Source organism: Hyperolius riggenbachi, chromosome 1, assembly GCF_040937935.1.
Source record: "Hyperolius riggenbachi isolate aHypRig1 chromosome 1, aHypRig1.pri, whole genome shotgun sequence".
NCBI classification, from domain to species: domain Eukaryota; kingdom Metazoa; phylum Chordata; class Amphibia; order Anura; family Hyperoliidae; genus Hyperolius; species Hyperolius riggenbachi.
Window position 1 is genome coordinate 662,716,534 of NC_090646.1, and position 27,174 is coordinate 662,743,707.

General features: G+C 46.2%; 1 protein-coding gene across 3 annotated transcripts in view; it reads right to left on the reverse strand.

Annotated features, from left to right (window-relative positions):
- The window catches only part of LOC137532272 (von Willebrand factor A domain-containing protein 5A-like), a 135,870-nt gene that overhangs the window by 84,123 nt on the left and 24,573 nt on the right, over window positions 1–27,174 (reverse strand). For all 3 annotated transcript variants that reach the window (XM_068252626.1, XM_068252616.1, XM_068252608.1), the window contains 8 exons: window positions 20,244–20,325; window positions 18,725–18,927; window positions 11,633–11,855; window positions 8,661–8,830; window positions 6,026–6,140; window positions 4,387–4,556; window positions 3,497–3,585; window positions 1,362–1,506 (listed from right to left, as the gene is read on the reverse strand). In XM_068252626.1, the coding sequence (XP_068108727.1) occupies window positions 1,362–1,506; window positions 3,497–3,585; window positions 4,387–4,556; window positions 6,026–6,140; window positions 8,661–8,830; window positions 11,633–11,855; window positions 18,725–18,927; window positions 20,244–20,307 (1,179 nt within the window). In that variant the 5' untranslated portion in view covers window positions 20,308–20,325. The remainder of the gene's footprint in view (window positions 1–1,361; window positions 1,507–3,496; window positions 3,586–4,386; window positions 4,557–6,025; window positions 6,141–8,660; window positions 8,831–11,632; window positions 11,856–18,724; window positions 18,928–20,243; window positions 20,326–27,174) is intronic.

The following is a 27,174-nucleotide window of genomic DNA, read 5'->3' on the forward strand; positions in this document are numbered from 1 at the left end:
GAGCACAGACATCATGGGAGGAGCACAGACACCGTGTGGGAGGAGCACAGACAGTGTGGGAGGAGCACAGACACAGCGTGGGAGAAGCACAGACATATTGTGGGAGAAGCACACACATTGTGGGAGGAGCACAGACACAGTATGGGAGGAGCACAGACATTGTGGGAGGAGCACAGACACAGCATGGGAGGAGCACAGCCACAGCGTGGGAGGAGCACAGACACATTAGAGGAGAACAGACACATTGTGGGAGAACAGACACATTGTGGGAAGAACAGACACAACGTGGGAGGAGCACAGACATCATGGGAGGAGCTCAGAAAGTTTGTAGGAGTACAGCAAATTTATCATAGGAGGAAGATAGCACAATGTTGGAGCAGCAGACACTTTTGAAGGTGCAATGGGAAAAGCACAGACACAACGTGGGAGGAGCACAGACAGTGTGGGAGGAGCACAAACATCATGGGAGGAGCACAGACACAGCGTGGGAGGAGCACAGACACATTGTGGGAGGAGCACAGACACAGAGGAGAACAGACACATTGTGGGAAGAACAGACAACGTGGGAGGAGCACAGACATCATGGGAGGAGCACAGACATCATGGGAGAAGCACAGACACATTGTGGGAGAAGCACAGACACATTGTGGGAGGAGCACAGACACATTGTGGGAGGAGCACAGACACATTGTGGGAGGAGCACAGACACATTGTGGGAGGAGCACAGACACATTGTGGGAGGAGCACAGACACATTAGAGGAGAACAGACACATTAGAGGAGAACAGACACATTGTGGGAAGAACAGACATCATGGGAGGAGCACAGACACATTGAGCAGGATTCACAAAGCTTTTTCACCTGTTTTCCTCTGTTTTCACCTTATGTATTTTACCTTATTAAGCTCCCAAAGAGTAAACATATAATCTAATTAAGGTGAGAAAAGTAATATTGAAATGAAGGTAATCAGGAACAACTTACTTTGAGTGATTATTTTACTTGTAAATGTACTGAAAGGTTATTTTTATTAATTAGGTGATAAGTCATTTATGAGAAGTTTTGTGAATAGAGCCCGTTGCGGGAGGAGCACAGACACGTTGCGGGAGGAGCACAGACACGTTGCGGGAGGAGCACAGACACGTTGCGGGAGGAGCACAGCAATAGACAGTGACACACACAAATGTCTTGCACTCGAGATTTCTGAAATTAACATGTATCCCAAAGGTAGAAACAATCAGGTGATGTAAAAATTCACAGAAAATGTTTGTTTATGGAATTCTCATATTAATGGCTGCTGTGCTTAGTGACTCTGTGACAGGAGCCTGTTTCTCTTAGTATGAAACACTTTACAGCCTGGCTCACCTGTCGGGGGTGGTCGGCTCTGCAGCCGGTTTTGTAGATTTTCTGGAGGGGTTGAAGAATTTCCGTTCCTCCAAAGTCAGCTTCCATCTCGTTCACCTTTTTCACTGTCTCCTCCATGGACTTTTGGGTGTACTCCACACTCTCTCTGGGGGGACACAAATAGTAAGGACATGGTGAACTAGATATAGGTCTTACAACACATATACACTGCATATTTGGCACTATAACTGCATTTCTGAAGCATCTGAATTGACCACTTTGCGACTGGACGGCTATGGCCCCTTTAAGACCAGAGCAGTCCATGCCCTTTTTTTTTTAGTAGGAGGTCTTTTTGGTTCCTTTTATCCCCCTATACAGTCTTAGTGGTTTGGGTCACCCTGAGCTGCTTGGTTACTCTGTTGTACTGGTCCAAGCCCTATTTCATACAGCCATATCAATCCCACTGATGAGGACCAAAAGTCCGAAACAGGCTGTCACATGTGGGTTTGATATGGCTGTGTAATACTTAAAGCTATAGGATTGCTAAACACCAGCGGCTCTGGATGCTTGCTTGGCTTAACAAGGGCGAAAAGGGATAATTTGCATATTCAGTAGGGCATTGTGGGTAACCACAAATGTTCACTTATAGCTGAATTATTGCAAATTTCCTTCTGTTTTAAGAAGGCAAATTACACCAAGCTTTGCTTTTTTAGTAGGAGTGCTTTTTGGTTCCTTTTATCTCCCTATACATTCCGAGTGGTTTGGGTCACCCTGAGCTGCTTGGTTACTCTGCAATCACGGGGTCAGGAACCAGCAAAAGACATACGGAAGCTTTGCTGTTTAGCGGATGCAGCATCACGGACAGCGGCGGGAATTGCGAGAACAAGCAGACGATGCTGCGGCTGTGATTGAAATCTACGCTTTGGTAGAAAAACTGGCCACAAACAGGGTGTAGATTTCAATCACTGCCATCTGGAAGCGGTAAAACAAAGTTTGAAATTTGAACAGAGATCTTCTGGAGCAGCGTTGCATGTAAAATGCATGTAGAATTGCATTTGGCTTGTGCTGTGCTTCTCCATCTCTGCTTTTGGATGTAGTTCTTGAAGGCTCCTTAAGTTAACCTGAGATGGGGGCCACAGCAATAAAATATACATACCTGGGGCTTCCTCCAGTCTGATCGCTCCCACGCTGTCCACCTCTGACTGCCTGAAATTGGTCCCAGAAAGTCCTCTGGTCCGGCACCAACTGCGCATGGGTGGCCTAGTCGCACGTGGGCTCCCGCCGCGGGAGTGTTCATAGCCTGCGCAATACTAGTGTGCAGGTGCAAAACGCTCCCGGCGACGAGAGAAAGACAGAGGATTGTCCGCACCAGTTATGGGTGAACGAGCAGTCAGAAGAGGATGGGGTGGGAACAATCTGGCCGGAGGGGGCTGGAGGAAGCCCCAGGTATGTACATTTTATTGCTGTAGACCCGTCTCAGGTACACTTTAAGCGTGGTACACACATTTAATTTTGACTGGCCAATGACCGGCACATTTTACCACATCCATGTAGTATGAGGGCTGATGAATTCTGAATAGTATGAACAGATTGTGCAGGTACGATCGCATACTACATGGAAGTGCTAACATTGGCCAATCATTGGCCTATCAAAGTCGGATGAGTGTACCAGGCTTTAGACAGCTGTGATGTTGGAGAGAAGCCACACCCCCATCTTGGAAGGCCCCATGGCAACCACCCAATCAACACTCTTGTTCATCAGAAGGAACAGGTCAACCTTTTGACAGGTAAAAGCCCCTGAGGTGACATTACTGTTGTTTACAAGTAGGGGGCAGTAGGTAAATGCCGGATCACACAATTCCAGCTGAAGCGAATCTCCAACCTGCAGCCTTGTGGATACAGGTGACAAATCCACTGACTTTTTTTTTTTTCGAATGACATCTATTTGTTTCGAGATATACAATTCTGTTTATCCTACCCCCAATCTTTTTTTTTTAATTTTGTTTTTTTCAATTTTGTCCTTATAATTTAATTATATACCTTTTCTGGTTGTCTAGGGCAACAGTCTTTGGCTAGAATTAACTTAGTAAATTGGACCTGCCCACATAAAAATTATACAACAGAAAATATGACCTTGTAAATGTAGTTCTACTCACGGGAAGAAAGATTCAAAATGGCTGCCAAAGCCGTAGATGTTAAAGAAGCAGCCGAGGGGTAAACTCTTCATGAGAAGAACCAGCGTCTCCTGGAGCAGAAAGAGAGAGGATGGGTGACTGAAGGGGTCAGGCAACACAACAATTACACAAGAATAATCAGGTTTGTACTTGTACTTTGTCATCAACACATTGCATATTTAAGGTAAGGTGTTTGAACGTTCTCTGCATTTTGGAGGCTCTCACGTTTCTGCCCATGGCAATTTCCATGACTTCCTGCCTGGACAGGAAGAGGAGGAGCCCCTCCAACAGTGTACAAAGCAGAAACGAGTAAAACCTTTTATTCCTGTAGAGGGGAAGAAGAAGCGGAACCTCCAACAAGATTTTATTGATGTTACGCATTTCTTTCCCCAATTACGAGCAGTTTTCACATAAATGCCACATAAAGCTCAACGGAGGCTACGCGGACAGGAGAGAAAGGGAGAATTTCCTCATTGAGTTTAATCAAACTTCCCAGACATAACTTTTTACACTTTCCAAACCTAAAAATAAATTCTTGAAATTATACTGGATTCCAAGCTTGCTACCTCCTCATGGTGGGACCTGAGCAATGTCAAGCAAGAGATTGCCTGTTAGCGTGTGAGGTATGGTGGGGGTTTTGGGGGCCCCAAGCTGCTATGGTAGCTATAAAGGCCTGACGGCAAGCCCGAATATGATGGCTAAAGTGAAGCAAAGACTGTGTGGAGTTGCTGGTCTCCCATCAGAAGCCCCTTGAGTGGTGGAACACCCAAGGTTGACCAAAACTAGCATTTCTGCCTTGCTGTAAAGTTGAATTCCAAATTCTTAAATCAAACTTTTACTAAAACTAAAGAGATACTGGGCAAGTTACTGACCTTAGCGCTCTGAATCCTCTGGGGGGAGTTGGGCTCGGAATTCATAGAGCATTCCATACTGCCTGAGCGATCCACCACAAAGATGAACTCCCCACAGCTAGACTGTTCCTGCCCCGCTGGGAAATTGGGGTAGAAATTCAGCATGGCGGCTGAGTCGGCCATAATGGACCCTGCAGACAACACACACAATATAAATTATAGTGGCGATAGAGAACACTTACTGAATTTCCATACAAACTTTTTGTTGTTGTGAAGACCATATGTACCATATTGTTTAGCGTATAAGATGCTCTGGTCTATAAGACCCACTAAGGTTTAGGAGGGCAAGAACCAGGGAAAAAAATGCTCAACCTGGTGTGTCCATGCACCAGGAGTGTCTCGGAGATGTTCTCCCCCATTTACTGTGTCCCCCTTGTACCTCATGTGTCCTTCTGTGTCTCCTTCTGTCCCGTGGGTCCTTCTTTGCCCCTCGTTTGTCCTCTATGCCCTCCGTGGGTCCTCCTCTGTCCCCCATGTGTCCCCCTCCCCCCCCCCGGTTTGTCTTCCTCTGCTATCGTTATCAGCAGCACGGCTCACCTCATCCTGTGGCTCCAGCAGCGTTCAGAGACCTATCCTCTCTCTCACTGTACTCCTACTGCTGGCTTCAGATTTTCATGTCATCAGCAGAAGCCAGCACTAGGGAAACAGTGAGAGAGAGAGGATAGGTCTCTGAACACCGCTGGAGCTGCAGGATGAGGTGAGACGTGCTGCCACTGACGACAACTATAAACGGGGAACAGAGGCAGGCGCGGGGGGCAGAGGAAGAGGACATGGGTAGAATACAGGGAGTCCCCGTCATTGCAGCAGGTCACCGGTTTGTATGAACGGGCGTTTGGAAGTCAGGGATTCCCTGTATTTGGCATATAGGACTCCATTTTCTGGGGGAGAAAAAGTGCGGCTTACATGCTAAAAGCACGGTAAGTACTGGTGAGAATGGCAGCATCTCTGCTGGTTCACAACAAAATGCCAAGCCACCATAGTGGGTTAGGAGAGAGCCAGGAACTATGCTGGAGAGTCGAGGATGTCTATGGGATGCTGATATTCCCTGGCTGGTTGCAAATTGTATGTAGCTTTGGATTGGGTCAATCAAATGCGGTTTCTGACAATACTGAATGGCCAAACTATAATTTGGATGCAAGAACCACCTCTAATTGGTCATTAGAGCTGTCAACATTCTAGATTTCTGATTTTATAAAATGTACAAAGTTTTAAAGGGAACCCAAGGTGGCCCATAAAAAAGTTAGATACTTTTCTAGGTAGAGGGAAGCATGTCTAGAGACCTCCAGTGTCCTCCTCATGCCCCCGATGCCGCACATGGACCCTCTGACAAGAGCTTGTCGGGTAGGTTCTTGTTGCTGCGCTCCCCGCCGTGCACAAGCAGGGCTGTACTGCATCTGCATGAGTATGGCTGCGTCTGCACAGTATGGCCCTGCTTATGCAATGCCACTAACTTCCAGAGGGTCCCAGGCAGCACCAGTGGGGACCAGGAGCATATGGGAAGCCTATGAAGGGTCTTCATAGGCAAGTATCCAACTTTTATTTTACAACCACCTCGGGTCTGCTTTATTATCATCAAAGTCACACGGGCTTATTGTGTCACCTGCGTCTGCAGTTTCTAGCCCCGCCTCCACGGTGACGCTGGGCTTGTTCACATCCGTATAATAAGCCAGCAGCTCCACATCTCGCTCAAACTTGTGTCCCTCCGCCAGAGATACCTGCACATGTGACAATGACACAGAAAACATTAGTGCCCTCTAGTGTGAGCTGGTCTCTCCTGGTGATGCAGACGATGCTTAAAGTGGTATAAAACCATGACAAAATATTCAATAAAAACGTTTTCCTACTTTTTATATGGCATACGGTTATCATATTTGATTTTGTGCAGAAGTATTATTTATTTAGAAATTACAAGTTCCCAAAGTACAATTTTTGTTTTGCTCTGAGAGCTGCCTTTGCATTTTACTCATAACTGGTTTATTCATCTTGTAATGTACGCAGAAATGCTTTCTGAGTGTCTGACTGTGTTGAGAGGTGTCTGCACAGTCAGAGAAGTGTTTACTTAATTGTATCAAGAGAGGAATGTAAACACAAGATAACATTATCTCCAGTTCGGATGTGTCCAGCTTTCCCTGCAGGGAACTTGTCAGACCTGTGATTAACTAGTTGAATGCTGTTCTAGTAAAAAAAAAAAAAAATGGTAGTAGTATATAATATGCTGTAAATAATCTTTTTGAGCAAAGAAGAAATGCTGGGTTTCATTCCGCTTTAAAGATGGTCAATAAAATGCAAATAATTCCAACTTGGATAAAAAAATGTAATGCTAATTAAATCTATACAAAGCTTTTTAGAGAAAATGATGCTCTGAAAAAAAAAAAAAAAAAAAAAGGGGGAGGATACGGAAGGCTGGGAGGGCCCTTTCTGGAGAAGCTTAAAGGACACCTGAAGTGAGAGGCAGGAAATAAGGCAGCCTCCATATTCCCACTTCAGTTGTCCTTCAGAGAACCTGAAGTGTGCTCAGAAATAAAAGTGATGTACTTAATGTGTACAATAAAGGAAAGAGGCGCCCTGGTATCATAAAAGCATCTAAAATCAGCTTAAAAACGATAAATATGAGGTGTCTTACCTCATTGACGAAATCTCTGTAATCTCTGCACAGTATGGTTCGATTAAGCCTGGGCATTTGGTTAGTGACACTCAGGAAGCACGCTTACAAGGAAGGCACTGCTATTGGCCTGATGAAGCGGGCTATGACCCGCGAAACGCGTTGCCTGTGATAAATAAAAAATCTTTTGTATAAATTACAGAGATTGTCAATAAGGTAAGATACCTCATATTATTTATCGTTTTAAAGCTGATTTTAGATGCTTTTATGATACCAGGGTGCCTCTTTCCTTTATTGTGCGAAGTTTACCCCTGTACAGACCCTGTCCAGGGGGTGGCGACATACCACTAGTGGAGCTACCACTAGTGGAGTCCCAATTCCTTTTTTCACTAAGAGAGCGACCATCACCCCGGTTCTGGCTAGGACTGCCCCGAGTGGAGTCGGGTTTATGGTCTCCACCTGCTTCCTGTGGTTGGTTGCCCCCAGGAACCTGCCCTTGTGAGTAGTGCCTTTTACTTATCTTATCTATTGTGATTTTGACGTATTGCGTTACTGGGCTCCCGTTTTTTTGTCTCCTGTGCCTTTTCCCACAGAGGTGCAGAACCACCCCTACCATTATTACTTAATGTGTAGTAACAATGAAGAATCTGCAACTGAAAATGTGTATTACTTACATGCTCGCCCTAAAACAAGCTAAGTACCTAAACATAGGCCCCGCCCCCACTGGAAACCCTCAACGCCCCCTCACCCCCCCCCCCCCCCCTACCCAGATCGGTTTTACCCGGCACCTTTACACAGCCCATCCTTATCTCGACTGCAGCCTATTCGAGATGGGTCTGGGTCAGCAAGGCTTCCACAAAGATTTTCGCCAATTGGGGGGCAGGGTCTGGTTTCAGGGTGAGCAGGAGTAATACAAGTATTCAATTGCAGATTCTTTATTTTTATAACACTTGCATTACATGCCTTATTTTTGACCACACATTGGGCTCTCTTTAATATTAGTAGCAGCAACCTTTCTGTTCCATTACGCAGACATCATGTCAAATAAACGTAGCTTTCCCAAACCAAGATAACAGCACACAGTTCTTATATACATGTGTGATTTGATGCTCAAGAAATTTTAGAACCTGAGATTGTATTTATATGTTTTAGGCACCAATTAAAGGTGCTTTCTGTATCTACTACATAGTATTCCCAGCGCTACCGGTTTTGAATATAAAGCACACAGTTCTTCTTGGCGCTCTCCTAGCATTCCTGAGAGCTCTGCTTTTTGTGTGTGCAAAGCGCAGCAATATTATAGAACTCCGTAAACCTGTGCAGTACCCGAAACTGTATCCCGCACTCCAGATGTGGCCCGACAAGTGATTTATACGGAAGGAGTAGTGTGTGCCCCTCCCCCTGCATCATGTCCCCTCCCCCTGCATTATCCCGCACTCCAGATGTGGTGACAAGTGATTTATACAGAGGGAGTAGTATACTGCCATCTCGTAAATATAATCCCTGTTTTATGCATATAGGTAGTTCTAATATTCATGTATGTTTTTGTAGCATTAGAAGTCTGAAAAGCCACAGAAAACGTAGCTATACAATGATGGAAACAATCGACGTTGGATACATTTCTGTACTCGCTCACCTTGGCGCCGGTCTTGTCGTTATCCGTGTACTCCACCGGCGTGATGTTACAGTTGGACTCGATCTTGGCGATGCCGTAGGTGGAGTGGAATTGAGCGTTCAGAGTCAGCGTATACGGAATCGAGCCCACTGGCACCTGCGGGCGTGTGGCCGTCACACTCACATCCTGATCTGGAAGAGGCCAGAATAAAACAGGCCAAAAGAAGATCCATGGAGGTAAAGGTGGTGTAAGTGCCACATTCATAAAGTATCGAAAGTCAGAACTCTACCCATTGTTCATATGTAGAAATATCATATGCAGAGATCCAATCAAGACACGCTCCTTATAGTGTACCTGAGGCAACATGTGACATGAGGAGATAAACATGTGTATGTGCAGTCTAATGGATATTAATAACCAGGCTGTGTTACTCACCGGCGTAACAATAGGGGATGCGACCCCTGCCCCCGCGGGGGGGCCGAGGCCCCCCTAGGGCCCATTTTGGGGGGCATGTGGGGTCGCAGCATAAGAGGAAAACGTGGCCGCAGATCGGTGGGGAGGGGGGACATTTCTCCCCCTCCCTCACCTTGGGCTCTCCTCTCAGCGCTCCCCTCCTGCAATCTTTAGTGACAGCGGGCAGCAGCAGCGGTGGCGGCAGGATAACACATACCTCCTTCGCCCCGGAGGTCTCCGATGTCTAAGAGCTTCATGTCACTTCCTGTTTACACAGGAAGTGACATGAAGAACTTACTTGACCGGAGACCTCCAGGGCAAGGAGGTATGTGTTATCCTGCCGCCGCTGCTGCTGCCTGCTGTCACTAAAGATTGCAGGAGGGGAGCGCTGAGAGGAGAGCCCGAGGTGAGGGAGGGGGAGAAATGTCCCCCCTCCCCAACCGATCTGCTGCCACGCTCTCCTCTTATGCTGCGACCCCTCCTGCCCCCCAAAAGTCCCTGAGCGGGCCCTGGGGGTTGGGGGCGGATTTTTTTTTTTGCAGGGGGGGCCAGGGGATTTCTAGTTAGGCCCCTGGTGTTACTTGTTTTATTTTGCTGTCTGAAAGAGTTAATTTCTAGGCATGGAATTGACAGATTGTGTCTTGTCAGTACTGTGTCCGGAATATAACAATCACCACTGATAAGCAAATTACAGCCATAAAAACTTTTCCTGGGAGAATACAACTTCTGAGGGCAGGGGGGGAGATAGAAAAAGGCCAATAGTTCCATGTATTTTTATTTAGGGACACTTAAGAGGCTGCCGCTTAGCAGCAACAACAAAACATTCATTCTACTTTGTAAATGTTTCAATATAAAATAAAACCATGGGATATCTAAAAAAGGAGTAGGAGGATAAATACAATGGTTTAACTCATCAGTTTATTTTCACCCCGAGTTCACTTTAGTGCAAAGTGGATGGTTTTAAACATCCTAATTTTGCACTATTATTGCTAACATCCATTTGCTGATTTGCGAGAGAATGGGCGCAGGCGCGCATTTTACCACTTCTGTGCCTGGAGTAAAGGGGTTAAAACTATACTGTAGACCTGCATCACACACACCGTTACCCACTCAATTTAATCCATATATTAACACTTCCATTGCTGGTATGAACAAAAAATACGTGTTTCAACAATCGCCATGTTAATGAGGATGTTTCTTACAGACATACTGGTGGACAATTTTTATTAGCCTTAGTTATTTTATTTAGTCTAACGTTACTTTTTTCTCATAATGCTTCCCATCCAGTCCAGAATCAGATTTAAGATACTGTATCTGACTTACAAATCTGTCCATAAAACCTGTCCAGCCTACATTTCCGATCTTACTCAGAGATACACACCTCACTCCGTTCCTCCAAGGAACTCCTGCAATGCCCCCCCCCCCCGCAACTCCCAGTCCCATGCATGCCTCCAGGACTTCTCAAGAGCTGCTCCAACACTATGGAACTCCCTACCTCCATCCATTAGGGCAGCCCCCTCCTTCAACATCTCCAAGAAGGCCCTCAAAACTCACCTTTTCACTCTGGCCTACCACTCCTCACAAGTGCTCTAATCCCACAGCTGAACTCTGGTCCCCTACCTTTCGTGTCCTTGCCTCTCCCTCTAGATTGTAAGCCTTTGGGCAGTGTCCTCCTCCTTTTGTGTCCTACCTGATCATGCACCTCCATTACTGTGCACCCATGCTATGCATCTGAGTGAACCTAACTTGCCTAATCTCCATGCTCCATTCAGTGACTGACTAAGCATTACCTTGTACTCATACTGTGCTGTGTGATCTGGTTTTCTTGTATTCCTGTATTGTCATATTGCTGTATGTCACCCCTAAATATTGTCTGTAACCTAAATTAATGTTCAGCGCTGCGTAATATGTTGGCGCTTTGTAAATACAATAAATAAATAAATAATCCCCATATTACAAGCGGAGCCAAGCACTGTAGTCCTCAGACGCCATCTTGGCAATAGACAACCCAACCACCAATGTACACTATTGGTACGCTCATCTAAAAAAGTAGTCAAGATTTTTTTTTTTTAACTTTTATCTGCAGGAATGGGCATAGGGTTGTAATGTACCACTATGCATCTGGGAGCTCCCTTAATAAAGAGGGCTTTCAGATTCCACCAAAAGTTATTCTCCAGGGTCTTCGCCCTCCTGAAATGGAAGTAATTTCCCCAACCCCCTCCTAGATACCAGAGACAGGAATGAGGACGTCGTCTCTGACAACAGAAAAGAGTTATTTGGAAGTGGGAGGAAAAAGTTTCAGCCCACTCTTGCAAAGTACCCTCGTATGTCAATATCATGTAGGCTGGTATTGTTCTGGCAGGGGAGACCCATGCTCACCAGCTCAGCCTTCCCAGGGGAGAAAAAGGAGGGGGGACGACATCTGTAGGTGGACACTGACACAATATTTGAATGATCGACATATTCTGACCAGCTACCTCTGCTCTACCTCTCATGCCTGCTTCGAGTTCCATTTTAAAGTCTTTCATCTCTGTTCATACCTTTTGGGGTGTATCTTGGGTTGAGAACAGCTGGAAGGACAAAGCGCACAGCCCCGTCCGCCTCCACCGGCAGCTCCCGGACGTATTTCAGAGTCACTTCGGCCTCTTGACCAGGAGGAAGGTTCCCAACACTGCAGCTGAAGATATCTGCCGAGCTTTCATCTTCCTCCAAGAGGAAGGCCTGCTGACCCTGACTCATGGCCTCCTCATAGGTTTTCCTAGCCTGAAAAATAAAACACACAAAATGGCCGCTTATCACCAACATGAATAGACTTATACTGTTGAATCTTGTGGTAATTTGAAAGCTTTTAGTCAAGAGGACAGGAAATAACGCGTCAAAAAAAAAAAAAAAAATACTTGATGGGGATTCTACCTCTGTCCCACTCTAAATAACACCTATATTGCTCTCCATAAGGGTACTGTCTTTTATATCGTTTGGTCTTGTCCATTGATTGAACCTTACTGGAAACAGATACATCGGTTGATAGAACAGATTTCATGTGAAAGGATTATTTTTTCCCCAGGAACTTTTCTACTCCATGATACACACCTGAATCTAAAATCATATAATAAATCACTGATGATACATATGATAAACGCTGCCAGAGCTTTAATACCTCTCGGAAATCTGCTACTCCAGCCTCAATCGAAGTCTGGCTCAAAAGAGTTGACTAAATTGAGGCCATGGAGGAGCTGAACCTTCTATCTCATCATCACCGTAACAAACAACGTATCATAACTTGGTCAGTATGGGTGGAATTTCAGTACTCTGAAAACAAAAATCATCATGGCAACATGAGGAGCTTATACCCATTTGTCAATATAGTGCTGATCTTCCTTCTCTCTTTTTTCTCTCTCTGGCACAGGCTTGCCCCCCCCCCCCCCCCCCCATCTCTTTTTGACTCCTATTTCACATGACTGAACAAACGATCGAACCTCTCAGTTTTTCTGCTTGTTCAGCTAACGTAATAGTGATTGATATAAGAGCTATAACCACTTTGTACAGAAACCCGGGATTAGAATTACCCATTGTGTTCATTACTATGTTATGTATTGAATAATGCTCCTCTCTTCATAGTCCGACTTATGGGTTGTTTTCTACTGTGTATTGCATTGTATGTACAATTTAGTTTAGTAATAAGACCTAAGGCCCGGTCCACACTATTTTTAAGCCAAACGGATCCGATAGAGTGGATCCGGTCTCCGACTCACCAGATCCATGTAGCTTGGTCCACACTGGCAAATGGATCTGTGAAAACGGATCTGATCGGATTCGTTTTCACTCCGTTTGCTACAACAGGTGAGGGAGGGTGCAGCAGCCAGGCGGGTGGATGAGGGAGGGTTAAAAACTTACCCAGGTGTCCTCTTCATTGCAGCTAGGTGGTAGAAAGGGTTTATTCCAGGCTTCCTTCTGCGTCATGTGACTAGTCACATGATGAGTGTAGTCACATGACGCGGGAAGGAAACCTGGAAGAAACCCTCTCTACCGCCCGGCTGCAATAGACTCCTGGGTAAGTTAAACCCTCCCTCCCTCGCCCGCCAGCTCGTTTAGGAAAGGCCTGGTTCACGTCTTCACAACCCCCAAACCCCCAGTGGGTTATGAATTCGGAACGGTCCGTTTCTTCATTAGGGTGAAGAAACGTTCCGATCACCCATTGCCCCAATGCAGGGCTTCAACCGTTTCTGGTCCACTGGGCTCAGCGGTCCGGAAAAATTGGTGCTACAGCAAAGTTGGGTTCCACTGGATGAAATCCAACTTTGCTGTAGCACCAATATGGAATAAATCTTTTCGAGCAGATGGATGTGAACGTTTCCATAGGTTAACAGTGGTTCAGTTTGTATCCGTTTCGTTTGTACAGTATCGGTTCCACTCCCATTCAGCTTTTTAACACTATGGTGAACTGGGACTAATTGTGGGAGAAAAACAAAAAACTACTGTATATTTGTTGTGCTCTGTGTACCAAATGGAAAAATGTACTCACTTCTTATCAAAACAGGGCGTGAAGGATTTTCAGCTAAAAGTAGATACGAGGAAAAACAAAAAACAAAAAAAAAAAAAAAAAAAAAAGATCAAGAGATCCTAAAACTGTGTACAGACATTAGATTATTGCTTTCCAATAGGGATGGCAATGCTTAGGAGAAGTCATGGAGAAGCATGTGATCAGTTTGATCAGCTGATAGCAGTGGCGTAACTACAATTCACCAGAACCCCAGCAATGGTCACACCCCTTCCCTTGCCTCCCCTTGGTGCCCTTCACAGCCTGGGGGCCCATCTCACAAGGGTCATGAAACAAGTGTGGTCACATGGTGTTCACACCCATAACAAGTGCAGCCACAAAACACCTTATATGAAGTATAGTCCCCTGTATCGGAGGAAGGGAAGGTTAGTGGTTGGGGGCCCCCACAGATCTGGGGCCCCCTGTGATCACAGGTGCTGCTGCCCTCTAGTTACGCTCCTGGCTGATAGATTTGCTGTGATGACTTCCTGGTTTAGCACATGATCAGGACCAGCAAATCAGAACCTTACAAATCTATCAGCTGATCAAACTGATCACATGCTTCTCCATGAGTTCTCCTAAGCATTGCTATCTCTACTAACCAAAACAATCATTCTAGACCTAAAATCTATGGTGTTTTTGCCTCCCCTATAGCATCCCACCCATTCTGATGTCACACACTGTCCTCAGACACCTTTTGTTCCTACAGGAACCTCAAGGGAAGTTCCCTCAGCAAGCTCCCTCCTTGTTCATGTTCTCTCTCCCCTCTCCATACAGCAGAACATGATGCTCAGTGGGAGCCATGAGATGTTGATTGTATGCCTGATTGGGCGAGCACTGAATAATGTGCGGCTAATTTACTAACCTGCTCCCTCACTTCTGATTAGGACGGTATCCTGATGATGATATTATATGATTGGCTACAGAAATAGCAAAATGTTAATACAGTATTTTCACTATAGTCCTTTTTTATGGCGTACGGGAATTTTAGGCACCATGGAAAAATCGGGCACAGGAACAGTGCCCATAGTAGAATATCGGTAAATTAAATGATTCTCTACTATTTAAAGTGTTAATTTTCGTTGGCAAAATATCGGTAATTGTTACCGATATTTTACGATAGCTAACCATAACCCTACTCTCAAACAAAACCCTCCACTACCTATGCCTAACCATAAGCTCCCCCTACATCCCCTCCTTGACACCTTACCCAAACCACCCCACCCCCTGCACAAAACCCCTTACCAATACCTAACCGTAACACACACACACACACACACACACACACACACACACACACACACACACACACACACACACACACACACACACACCTTGTCACATGACCCTAACCCTCCCCCTGCAAACTAAAGAAACATTAAAGAAAAAAAATGTTTCATTACAAAGTGCCGCCTGGCGCCCCCAAATTTCCCTTTAAACCCAGAGGAAGGACCCAAACGATAAAACGATTATTATCGGACGTCGTCTGGAACCCAAATTTCCCTTTTGGCACCGGCTTGCCCATATTTTCAATTAAAGTCTATGGTGCCGCCCGATTTGTCCAGACGTCGCATGCGCCCGATACCATCTTTCATGTGCTTATCAGCAGATAAGCTTTTGACAATCTTGTAAAAATGTATTTTTTTGTCCTGGCGCACCCAAATATGACAGGAAACCCGAGGCATTGTCTATCTCTGAAAAATAGATCATACGACAGAGCAGATGTGCACAGCTCAGATTCCAAAAACTAGATAAGCTGGAAATACTGGCTCCATACCACACACACTGCGCCGCAGCAAGAGTATGGCTAGGAGGGGAATTCTATAGCTGAAGAAGGACAACTCAGTGATTCACTAAGCACAAGTAACCCCATCCTGTTTTAGGAATGCTGAAAATATATTACAATAAAATCCTGGCCCATAGTGCATTATACGTTAATTACTGGTTTTAGCCCCATTTTAAAACACAACCATGTCACCCTCAGTTTATAAACATTATCTGGGATGGGGGAAGGGGGGTGAAGATTCGTAGATGCCCGATGGGTCGGTGTCTTCTGCGCATGTGCCGTATGCTCCGGTTCGTGCTCGCCCACACAGAAGATGCTGACCCATTGGGGGTCAGTGATGCTTTAAAGGCTGCCAGCGGGAGAGGGGAGAAGTCCGGAGCTGGGGCGAGCAACACAAATGACTTCTAGGGGCTGGAAACCAGTCACTTCCCTGGGGCTTCTTCCAGCCCCCTGAAGTCTTCCTTGTCCCTCGCCCTAATCCCGCTCTGCTCAGGTCCCACACAATGGATACACGGCCACATGCCGCCCACCTCCTCCAATGTTGTGCTTGCGCGTTAATCAAAGATTGCTATTGTGCATGCTCAAAAATGCTCTGCAGTGGCCAGCGACTCACAAGTCACCCAGCTTCTAAGGGGGACAGCGGAGGAACCGTGGCATCATGGTGAGGGAGCAGGAAGACTTCAGGGGGCTGGAAGAAGGTAATTAACTGGGCAAAAACATTTTTTCAGTTAAAGAGACTCTGAAGCGAGTCTAAACTCTCTTTTTTAACCTGTATTCATGTTAAGCCCCATAAGCCCAGCTAAACCGCCGCTATCCCACGGCAAAACGAGGGGATAATACCCCCCAAATCCCCCCTGCAAAATCCACGACTTTCTTGGTCGTGGATTTTGCTGCTCATGGAGGCAGAGCTATAAGCTGCAGCTCTGCCTCCATGCGCGTCAATCACCGCACGGATCTCCGCCTCTCCCCCGCCCCGCTCTGTGAAGGCAGATTGAGAGGGGCGGGGGAGAGGCGGGGATCAGCGGGGATTGACGCGCTTGAGGCAGAGCTTATGGCTGTAGCTCTGCCTCAATCAGGAAGCGCTCCCCGGGCACCACGGAGGGGATTTGGGGGGTATTAACCCCTCGTTTTGCCGCAGGATAGCGGCAGTTTAACTGGGCTTATGGGACTTAACATGAATACAGGTTAAAAAAGAGAATTTAGACTCGCTTCAGAGTCTCTTTAAGTGTCCCTATAAACACACTGCAAAAGAAGGTGAAAAAGTGCTGTCAGAATGATTCTGAGTATTGCTGGAGGCATTTTTATTAATAAAATATGAAAATATCACCTAGGAGAAAACGTAGGAGAAAAAGTGAATTGAATAACGGCCATTTTGCTCATGGATCTGATCTTGGGACAGACAAGCCCCGCCCGTTCCCTGACTGTGGCCATGTCCCTCCCAGTGTGGTTGAGGTACACTGCCAGATCCAGAAAAGAAACTGTGACCACCACACCTGAGATGGTGACTTGTCTCCTGTGGTATCTGCAGCAATGGAATAGGTTTGTTGAATCTTGAGGGCGAGGCCTGTCAGTGAGGTGGAGTCACACCTTAGCATGGAATAGGTTAGTTGAATCTTGAGGGCGAGGCCTGTCAGTGAGGTGGAGTCACACCTTAGCATGGAATAGGTTAGTTGAATCTTGAGGGCGAGGCCTGTCAGTGAGGTGGAGTCACACCTTAGCATGGAATAGGTTAGTTGAATCTTGAGGGCGAGGCCTGTCAGTGAGGTGGAGTCACACCTTAGCATGGAATAGGTTAGTTGAATCTTGAGGGCGAGGCCTGTCAGTGAGGTGGAGTCACACCTTAGCATGGAATAGGTTAGTTGAATCTTGAGGGCGAGGCCTGTCAGTGAGGTGGAGTCACACCTTAGCATGGAGTAGGTTAGTTGAATCTTGAGGGCGAGGCCTGTCGGTGAGTTGGAGTCACACCTTAGGACAGCAGCTCTGGGATATCTCTGCACACAGGAATGCCTCAGGGGAAACATGTGATCTTCAGTGGACTCCTCAATGCTCTCCCCTAGTTTCCTGTGTGCGGTGCCCGGCTACATCTGCCAGCCACCTGTCTGTGGCATCTGCCAGCAATCTGAACTCCTCACCGCAGAGAATGTCAATAATGAGAATGGCCGGCAGCCAAGTATATACTCCCAACCTACATCACAAGCCAGGTAGAGCCTGCAAGAGATTATGCTGAAATGATGTAATCTCTTCACTACGAACAAGGCCGCAGGTTAGTGATTTCCTTGCTCAGCGCTTCCATAGGTTCTCCTTGTGTGCCTTTCCTGTCAGCAGCAGCCACACCCCACTTCTCAAATCTTGCCAAAAACACCAACTGCCTGCGTGACCTCACACCACTCTGTCCAACCAAGGCTGGGAATGGACAGAGCAGATGTCTGTACGGGTGAAGGAAGGGAGGAATGCCAAGAGAAGCTGTGCTGGAAGCGTTAAAGCGGGTTTGTGAATTGATAAGTCAGTCTTATTGATGCTTTTACCTCATTAAAGTACTCCATTTCTTATACTACCTCTAGTGTGGTCTATCGTATGAGCCATTATAAGCATTCCACACTGATATCTTGAGTGCATTTCTTATTTGCACCTAGATTCCATTTACTACTCTTTGAACTTTACTGGCTAACTGATTTGTTACTCCGCCTTTCGTTTCTAAAAAACGTGTCAGCCATAAGATCAAATTTCATTTACCCACTGCTCTGTGTTTATTATGCAGTCTACAACCTGACCCTGCGTTGGAAGCATTCCAATATAATCATAAATGTGTCTGCTGTAATACAATTTATCTTAGTCAGTTTGGCTCTATTTGGTACATTGCAGAGTAGAAGGAAGCTTATAATCTCCCCTCCGACATTCCTGCTCCTCACTGATTGGCTGAGGGCAGTTCACTTGAAAGCTGCTGAAATACGATCAATGCTGGGCTCACATGGGTTTACAAAGCAAGCTAGCTATGACGGTGCAGTTTCTAGGAGGAAAAAAAAAAAAGTGTAAGGGATGAAGGATCCAAGATACCACCCACAAGTGAAACAAGGAACTGCAGGTTGTCCTAAAGTCAGGAAAGGACAACCTGAAGGTGGACAACAGAGGTTCACCAAAGTCCAAGCACACACTGCAGCCAACAGGTGAACCAAGGCACAGAACAGATCCTAACAGGAAGAAGTACTGATGAGGCTCCTTTTGACCCTCATCACAACCTAAATATTTATCGTATTTCATTTTATCTTAGTAGAAAGGTTATGCCCTTTATAAATTGGTAGTCCTCATTACCTCCTTCTTCTCCTGCAGATCAGCAACAATCTTCTTCCCTTCGATGGTGGCCTCAAAGCTGTAGACGGCGGAATCTTCATCCATGGGAAAAACAAAGACCGCCTCCACCGCCTTCTCCTCCTTGTTCTTATACTTCAGAGTTGCCGACACGTCCGCCACAAAGCCTTTCACTTGGACGTCAACCCAGATCCCCTGCAGAGGAACTGGGAGAACACAGAAGACAATTAAGCCACCTCATTTATTTTATAGATTTTAATAAACATTATTACCTTTGGGCGCCTCTTTCTCCCAGTTATCTTTTCACATCCATTGCAGGATGGTGACCCTGCTGGCACACTTGGGTGCCGTGTATAGGGTTCCGCACTTTTTTTCATAAAAATGTGCGACCACATGTAGAGAGACTCTGAGATGAGACGATTGTACTCTCCACCTGGTTGCTTGCCCCAATTGCAACCTTATTTTGGGAGTACCAATTCTGCATCTGCTTACTTTTTACCACAATAACGTACTTCACCATCTGGTCTCTCATGGTTTCTGAAGTTACAGTTCTACTGTATCACACCTACCATGAAATCACACCTACCATGAAACTTCCCCTTTAGTAATGCCTCTGCTTTACTGAGCCCATTGATAACCTCTGACCACCTTGCAGCCACTGTTAGAGACTGGGACTGCCCTACAGCCACTCAGAGACTGGGACCACACTGCCTTGATATAACCTGACATAGCCAGTCTGCCACATCTACAGTATTTTCAAAAACGGGGCTTCAGAATAAAAATACATTTTGTTAGGAGTGATGACTCCACCCCATGTGACTCAACGGGCTATTTTCCCAGAATCTCTGAGTACTGAAATGTAGCCAAGCTCCCTCCCCACTTCCTGTAGCCAAGCTCCCCGCCCACTTCCTGTAGCCAAGCTCCCCGACCACTTCCTGTAGCCAAGCTCCCCGACCACTTCCTGTAGCCAAGCTCCCCGCCCACTTCCTGTAGCCAAGCTCCCCGCCCACTTCCTGTAGCCAAGCTCCCTGCCCACTTCTTGTAGTCAAGCTCCCTGCCCACCTCATGTAGCCAAGCTCCCTGCCCACCTCATGTAGCCAAGCTCCCTGCCCACCTCATGTAGCCAAGCTCCCTGCCCACCTCATGTAGCCAAGCTCCCTGCCCACTTCCTGTAGCCAAGCTCCCTGCCCACTTCCTGTAGCCAAGCTCCCTGCCCACTTCTTGTAGTCAAGCTCCCTGCCCACTTCCATTAGCCAAGCTCCCTGCCCACCTCATGTAGCCAAGCTCCCTGCCCACCTCCTGTAGCCAAGCTCCCTGCCCACTTCCTGTAGCCAAGCTCCCTGCCCACTTCCTGTAGCCAAGCTCCCTGCCCACTTCCTGTAGCCAAGCTCCCTGCCAACCTCATGTAGGCAATGCTCCAACCTCTGAGCTAGTGAAGGATAATGAATGAGGAAAAGGGTAGATTAGGTATTACAGCAATTAGCCAGCCTAGACTTCAAGAACCAGGAAATGCAACACTTACCGGGCTGGCGGGAGCCCACAATGATGAGGCCACAACATGGAGGACATATTGGAAATGGAGGCATCACTGCAGCTGGATTATTCTGTAAGCAGAGAAAATATTAAGTTAAAAGAAGATACCAGTTTATATAATGGCAATTGTAAAGGTCTGGGTGACTCGGTCAGAGCATCTCCAAAACAGCAGGCTTTCTTGGTTGGAGTGGTTTTCTTGGTATGGAGGGGTGATACCAGCCCAGAATAGTTCAATTGAACAGATGACATGAGTCTATCCTGTTTGGTTCAACACCACAAAAGAGCTACTGTAGTACAAACTGCCATATCCACAATCTTTCTCCTCCATACATCTCACTTATTTTTCCAGATACCACCAATGTTCTTCTCCGAGTCTTCTACTAACATCACCTCATCCCACTTACACATACAGGACTTCTCATGAGCCGCTCCCCTCCTCTAAAATTCTCTCATACAACACATCTGTCATTCTTCAACCCGAAAAATTGTAAGCTCATCTTTTTAAGCATAAAATCTAAACCTAGGCCATTATCTTAAGCCCCTGACCAAGCTGTGCTCCTTACAGAATAGAATGTAAAAACTTACCACCTACATATACAATTTAAAGATTGCTTTACCTCCGTTCCTCTCTATTCCTTCTTTAAAGGGAACCTGAAGTAAGAGGGATATGGAGGTCAGGCTGCTGCATTTATTTCCTTTTAAAAAAAAATACCAGTTGCCTGGCAGCCCTGCAGATCTCTTTGGCTGCAGTAGTGTCTGAAGCCCACCTGAAACAAACATGCAGCTAATCCAGTCAATACTTCAGTCAGAAATACCTGATCTGCATAGTTATTCAGGGTCTATGGCTAAAAGTATTAGAATCAGAGGACAAGCAGGACAACCAGGCAACCTGCATTTTTAAACGGAAATAAATATGTCAGCCTTCATATCCCTTTCACTTCATGTGTCGTTTTGAAAGGTCAAAAGGGCAGGGTTCTCTAACTTGTGTTTTTTGTAACTGGCGATTCATTTTATTAATCACATTGTAAAATCACTGACATTAATGCTGACTACCAACTCAATATTGTGTCTGTATTATGTACCCATGTTTGTTCCTTACATTACAATGCCAAAGAAGATAATGGAGTTACTAATAATACAGGGCTATATAGCCACAGAGCAGTCGGCATTCCTATGAGGATCTCTGTCCACGGACGAGGGCTCCTGAAGTGGCCACCAGTGTGGGCTCACTCACCAGGCACTCTAGGCAGGTGTTTGGGGCGTAGTGCATGTCAAGGGGCCCACCTCCCACTTTCTTTGACCTCTGTCCACTTCAGCCTACCAAAAGGAAAGGACTACATCTACTACCTTGCCTAGGGCCCCGTTACATCCTAAAGTGAACCTCCAGACTAAAAATCTACTCCGTAGCACTGAAAAGGCTTGGTGTTTCTTTAACGTTTCGTTTCACAGCATCAGAACTTTGTTTTTCTTACCCAAGCCTCATTTTTAGCTGTACAGAAGCTAAGCTCTGCCCCATCAAATAAAACTGCCCTGGCATTTTTCCCCCGATGCTGTGTAAAGCATGATTGGATTTCTGATGTTGTTCTCGTTGCCTAGCAGCTGGGAGGGATGATCAGCACACAGGACAGTTGGAACTGTGTCTCATGCTCCCTGTCACCTCCTTGCAACCAAAAGATGGCTGCCCCCATGTAATCACAAACATTTACCTGTTCTTTTAAAACAGGGTGAATAAGAGATTATATTACCTAATTTTAATGAACATAACTAATGTAACTTAATGACAGTATGTTTGTTTAGGCTGACATTCCTCTCTGCATGAGGATTAGAACTGGAATATAAAGCAATGGAATAAATGTGGACTTTTCCCACCACTTACTGGAGTTACAGTGCTGGATACCACAGGACACCTTCTCAGCTCTTGTGTAGTCAGAGCCTCAGAGCGTCAGACAAGGGAACCTACACCATATTAGGCAGGTGGGTTTAACCCTTCAGCAGCCAATTTATCTATATGCTTGCAAGTGCTCCAGGACAATCGATTTTAGCACATTTTCTTTTATTTCTTTATTTTAACATTATCTTGCTTCTAATTAGTACTGCTGCAATGTGTATCTATGGCCACTTGTCACTAGGGGGCAGTGTGAGACAATAACAGAGGACTTCTGCTTTCAATTTCTATATTTTCTGCTAGTAGAGAGTGATCAATGAATTCCAAGAATTTACAGCATGACGAGTTCTGCTGACTGATGACAAAAGCAGCGCACTTATCTCAAACAAGATAACGCTATTGAAGCTGCTAATGGGTTAATAACACATATTTTAAAGCGTAAGGCTGGGTTTAGACCATGCTGGATACACAACAGTGCATTGACGTCTTATGCTGGTACACACAATACGTTTTTCCGCTCAATTTTCCACCCAATCGTTTTTCCGATCGATTCTCTTATCTTCCGTTCATTTTTCTTTTCTTTTTCCATTCACTTCTATGAGAAATCGAGCCAAAAAACGATCGGAAGGAATATCGGACATGACGGAATTTGTCTATCGAACCCATCTATCGGGAGTAAAACCGTATGGTGTATTCCCTGCATTATCCTGAGCGGATATGCTGTGCCCTGTCGCAGTGTCCGGAGAGGTATTCGCATTACTCACCTTTGTGCTGCCGCTGGACTCACGGGATAAGCACCAGTACATACATCAGAGCCCTAGCAGAAGCATAGGGCTCCAACTGGATTGCAGAAGACTAATGGGACTCCTGTTGAGCATAACTCCGACAGATATATACTGGCGCTTGTCCCCCGAGCCCAGGGGCGGTGCCAGCAGTGACAGAGGACTCAAATCTTCTGGGTGTGCTCCGCCCACAACACATATGCCCCAGTCAGACCCCTTGACCCCGCCCATCTCTGCCAATCATTGAAACCCCCAAACTGTCACAATGACCCCTCCTACACGAAATAACGCCCCCTGCGGCCGTAATAGTGCTTATCATTGTGTTCATAGGAAATCAGCAAAACTGGATGCAAAATACAGGCCACTGTTACTATATTTAGAACAATAAACAAAGTGTTTACTGAAACCACTATGGACTCTTCATGAAATGCCTATAGACTGAAAGGAATGCCGTGTTTAAACATTTAACAAATGCTGTTTTGCAACTTACAAAATGAACTTCAAAAAATCTGCTATACACACACTGCTGACACGCCTGTGATCACGGAGCCTTGGTAAATCTCATAGGATTGATTACAGATATAGCATTCATCGTATCCTGGTGAAATCATCATTTTAGCCTTGCTGCAAAGCTATGAGGCGGGGATAATGTGTTTCAGACACAGAACTACACTTCCCATGATGCCTACCTACTAGAGATAGTTATTTAGTATTTATATAGCGCCGCCAGAGCTGGGACAAGGCCCTCCAGCACCCGAGGCTGAGACAGCAAAGTGCGCCCCTCCATCCTCCCACCCCAGCCATCACACACTGATTGCTATTAGACTAAGAGGTGCCCCAGAGCCCCCAACCTCCCCAACACCTTAATCTCTAGTTATCTGGCTTGCAGTCACTGTCATGTATTCCCTTTTCTTTTTTCTTTCTGCTTCAAACACAATTGGGAATGACAGCTGAATGAGTTGAGCACCCCCTCCTACACTGCGCCCTGAGGCTGGAGCCTCTCCAGCCTCTGCCTCGGCTTGGCCCTGAGCGCCGCCAAAATTTATATTGTCTTGTCACTTAACTGTTCCTCAAAGGAGCGCACAATCTAATCCCTACTTTAGTCATATGTCTATGTGTGTATCATGTAGAGTATGTATCGTAGTTTAGGGCCAATTTTGGGTGAAGCCAACTAACTTCTCTGTATGTTTTTTGGGATAGGGAGGAAACCAGAGTGCCTGCAGGAAACCCACACAGACACGGGGAGAACTTTCAAACTCTGTGCAGATAGTACCCTGGCTGCTATTCGAACCGGGGACCCAGCAATGCAAGGTGAGTGCAAAATACTACTCCAACATGCTGCCAATGAGATGATGGGAATGATTGCTCATATGCAAATTACATGCAAATGTGGACCAGTGAAACACACTCCCGGCTAAATATGATTGGTCAGTTCCAAGCTAATCCCTAGCAGAGAGTTTTAGCCGCTAATACTGAGCTAACAATGCTGATAGCTTGGAATCGCCATAACTCCAATCGTCATCCAACCATCCATACACCGGAAATGCAGCCATCTTCGTTTTGACCTTTTGCACAAGATACAAGAGATTGCTGAAGAGCAAAAGAACGAGATCAATAACTTTTTAACTTTTTCCACTTCATGGTTAGACTTCCATTTTGTATTGCAACCATGGGGACCAGCCTGTATTTTTTTTTTTTCTTGAATAAGGACTTTCCAAATTTCAGGGTCCCTGCTCATGTTAATAGGCTGCAAAACAAATAAAAAAACAAAAAAACAAAACAAAACCAAGGATCTCTCTCTCTCTCTCTCTCTCAGCCGGAGCAGTGCTTTTCAGAGCTGCTAGATTTGGGCACAGGCGGTGCCACCATATAGACTACAATAGGAATCACATCTACATCGGCGCTCAGTGAGTAATGTCGGCACCGTCAGAAGACAGAGCCGAACTTGCTTTAAAAAAAAACAAAAAACACACAATAATTCGGCCTCCAGCAATCGCTGGAAGCTGAATTATATAATTTCCCCACTATCCATGGCGGCCTGGAGGGGCAATAGTAATTAACACGGCCAGGACTTGTGCAGAAGCAGGATCAGCCATATACCGGCTGTATCCTGCGCCCAAGTCTACCGGCACCAATTTCAAATGTATGCTGCACCAGCAAGCAGTTGTAAGGGTCCTTTCACATGAGCAGTTGATAGGCAGTGAAAAAACTGTTGAACTCTCACAACTGCTTTCAGTTGCCTGGAAAATGCTCGCTGCTGCCTAGTAACTGCTCACTGCTGCTTGGTAACTGCTCACTGAGAACTCAGTTCTACTGCCCATGTGAAAGGGCTAAAAGTTTGAGAGGCATTTCACTGCCTATCAACTGCACGTGGAAAAGGGGATTAAGGCCTTTAAATGCCTCTCAAACTCTCACAACTGCCTGCTGCTGCCTGGCAACTGCTCACTGCTGCCTGGCAACTTCTTGCTGAGCACACAGTTTTAATGGAAAAGAGGCCTAAAAAACTGTTTGAAGTAACAGGTTCCCTTTACAGTATCCAAACATCTCAGATTTCCTGTAGCCTCCCATTGAACTGCATGATAATAAGCGGGGTGATGGGAATGGAGGGTGACTCATCTGTTTCTCCAGCAAAATGCTCATTCCATTCTCCTGCCAACAGCCCTGCGCACTCACACAGGCCAATCATGAGATTATGGACTGAAACTTCACTTATTATGCAAGTCTGAGTCACCAACAGAACTCTGCAAAACTGAAACAATCACAGCGCAACAAACCAAGGCTGTGTACACACACCGTACTTACACAAGATACACAAGAATGACACAGCGCAACAGGCCAAGGCTGTGTACACACACCGTACTAACACAAGCATGACACAGCGCAACAGGCCAAGGCTGTGTACACACACAGTACTAACACAAGAAACACAAGCATGACACAGCGCAACAGGCCAAGGCTGTGTACACACACCGTACTAACACAAGCATAACACAGCGCAACAGGCCAAGGCTGTGTACACACACAGTACTAACACAAGAAACACAAGCATGACACAGCGCAACAGCCCAAGGCTGTGTACACACACCGTACTTACACAAGAATGACACAGCGCAACAGGCCAAGGCTGTGTACACACACCGTACTAACACAAGCATGACACAGCGCAACAGGCCAAGGCTGTGTACACACACAGTACTAACACAAGAAACACAAGCATGACACAGCGCAACAGGCCAAGGCTGTGTACACACACCGTACTAACACAAGCATGACACAGCGCAACAGGCCAAGGCTGTGTACACACACCGTACTAACACAAGCATGACACAGCGCAACAGGCCAAGGCTGTGTACACACACTGTACTGACACAAAAAACACAAGCATGACACAGCGCAACAGGCCAAGGCTAACACAAGAAACACAAGCATGACACAGCGCAACAGGCCAAGGCTGTGTACACACACCGTACTAACACAAGCATGACACAGCGCAACAGGCCAAGGCTGTGTACACACACAGTACTAACACAAGAAACACAAGCATGACACAGCGCAACAGGCCAAGGCTGTGTACACACACTGTACTAACACAAGATACACAAGCATGACACAGCGCAACAGGCCAAGGCTAACACAAGAAACACAAGCATGACACAGCGCAACAGGCCAAGGCTGTGTACACACACTGTACTAACACAAGCATGGCAGCAAGGCCGTGTACACACACTGTACTAACACAAGCATGACACAGCGCAACAGGCCAAGGCTGTGTACACACACCGTACTAACACAAGCATGACACAGCGCAACAGGCCAAGGCTGTGTACACACACCGTACTAACACAAGCATGACACAGCGCAACAGGCCAAGGCTGTGTACACACACTGTACTGACACAAAAAACACAAGCATGACACAGCGCAACAGGCCAAGGCTAACACAAGAAACACAAGCATGACACAGCGCAACAGGCCAAGGCTGTGTACACACACCGTACTAACACAAGCATGACACAGCGCAACAGGCCAAGGCTGTGTACACACACAGTACTAACACAAGAAACACAAGCATGACACAGCGCAACAGGCCAAGGCTGTGTACACACACTGTACTAACACAAGATACACAAGCATGACACAGCGCAACAGGCCAAGGCTAACACAAGAAACACAAGCATGACACAGCGCAACAGGCCAAGGCTGTGTACACACACTGTACTAACACAAGCATGGCAGCAAGGCCGTGTACACACA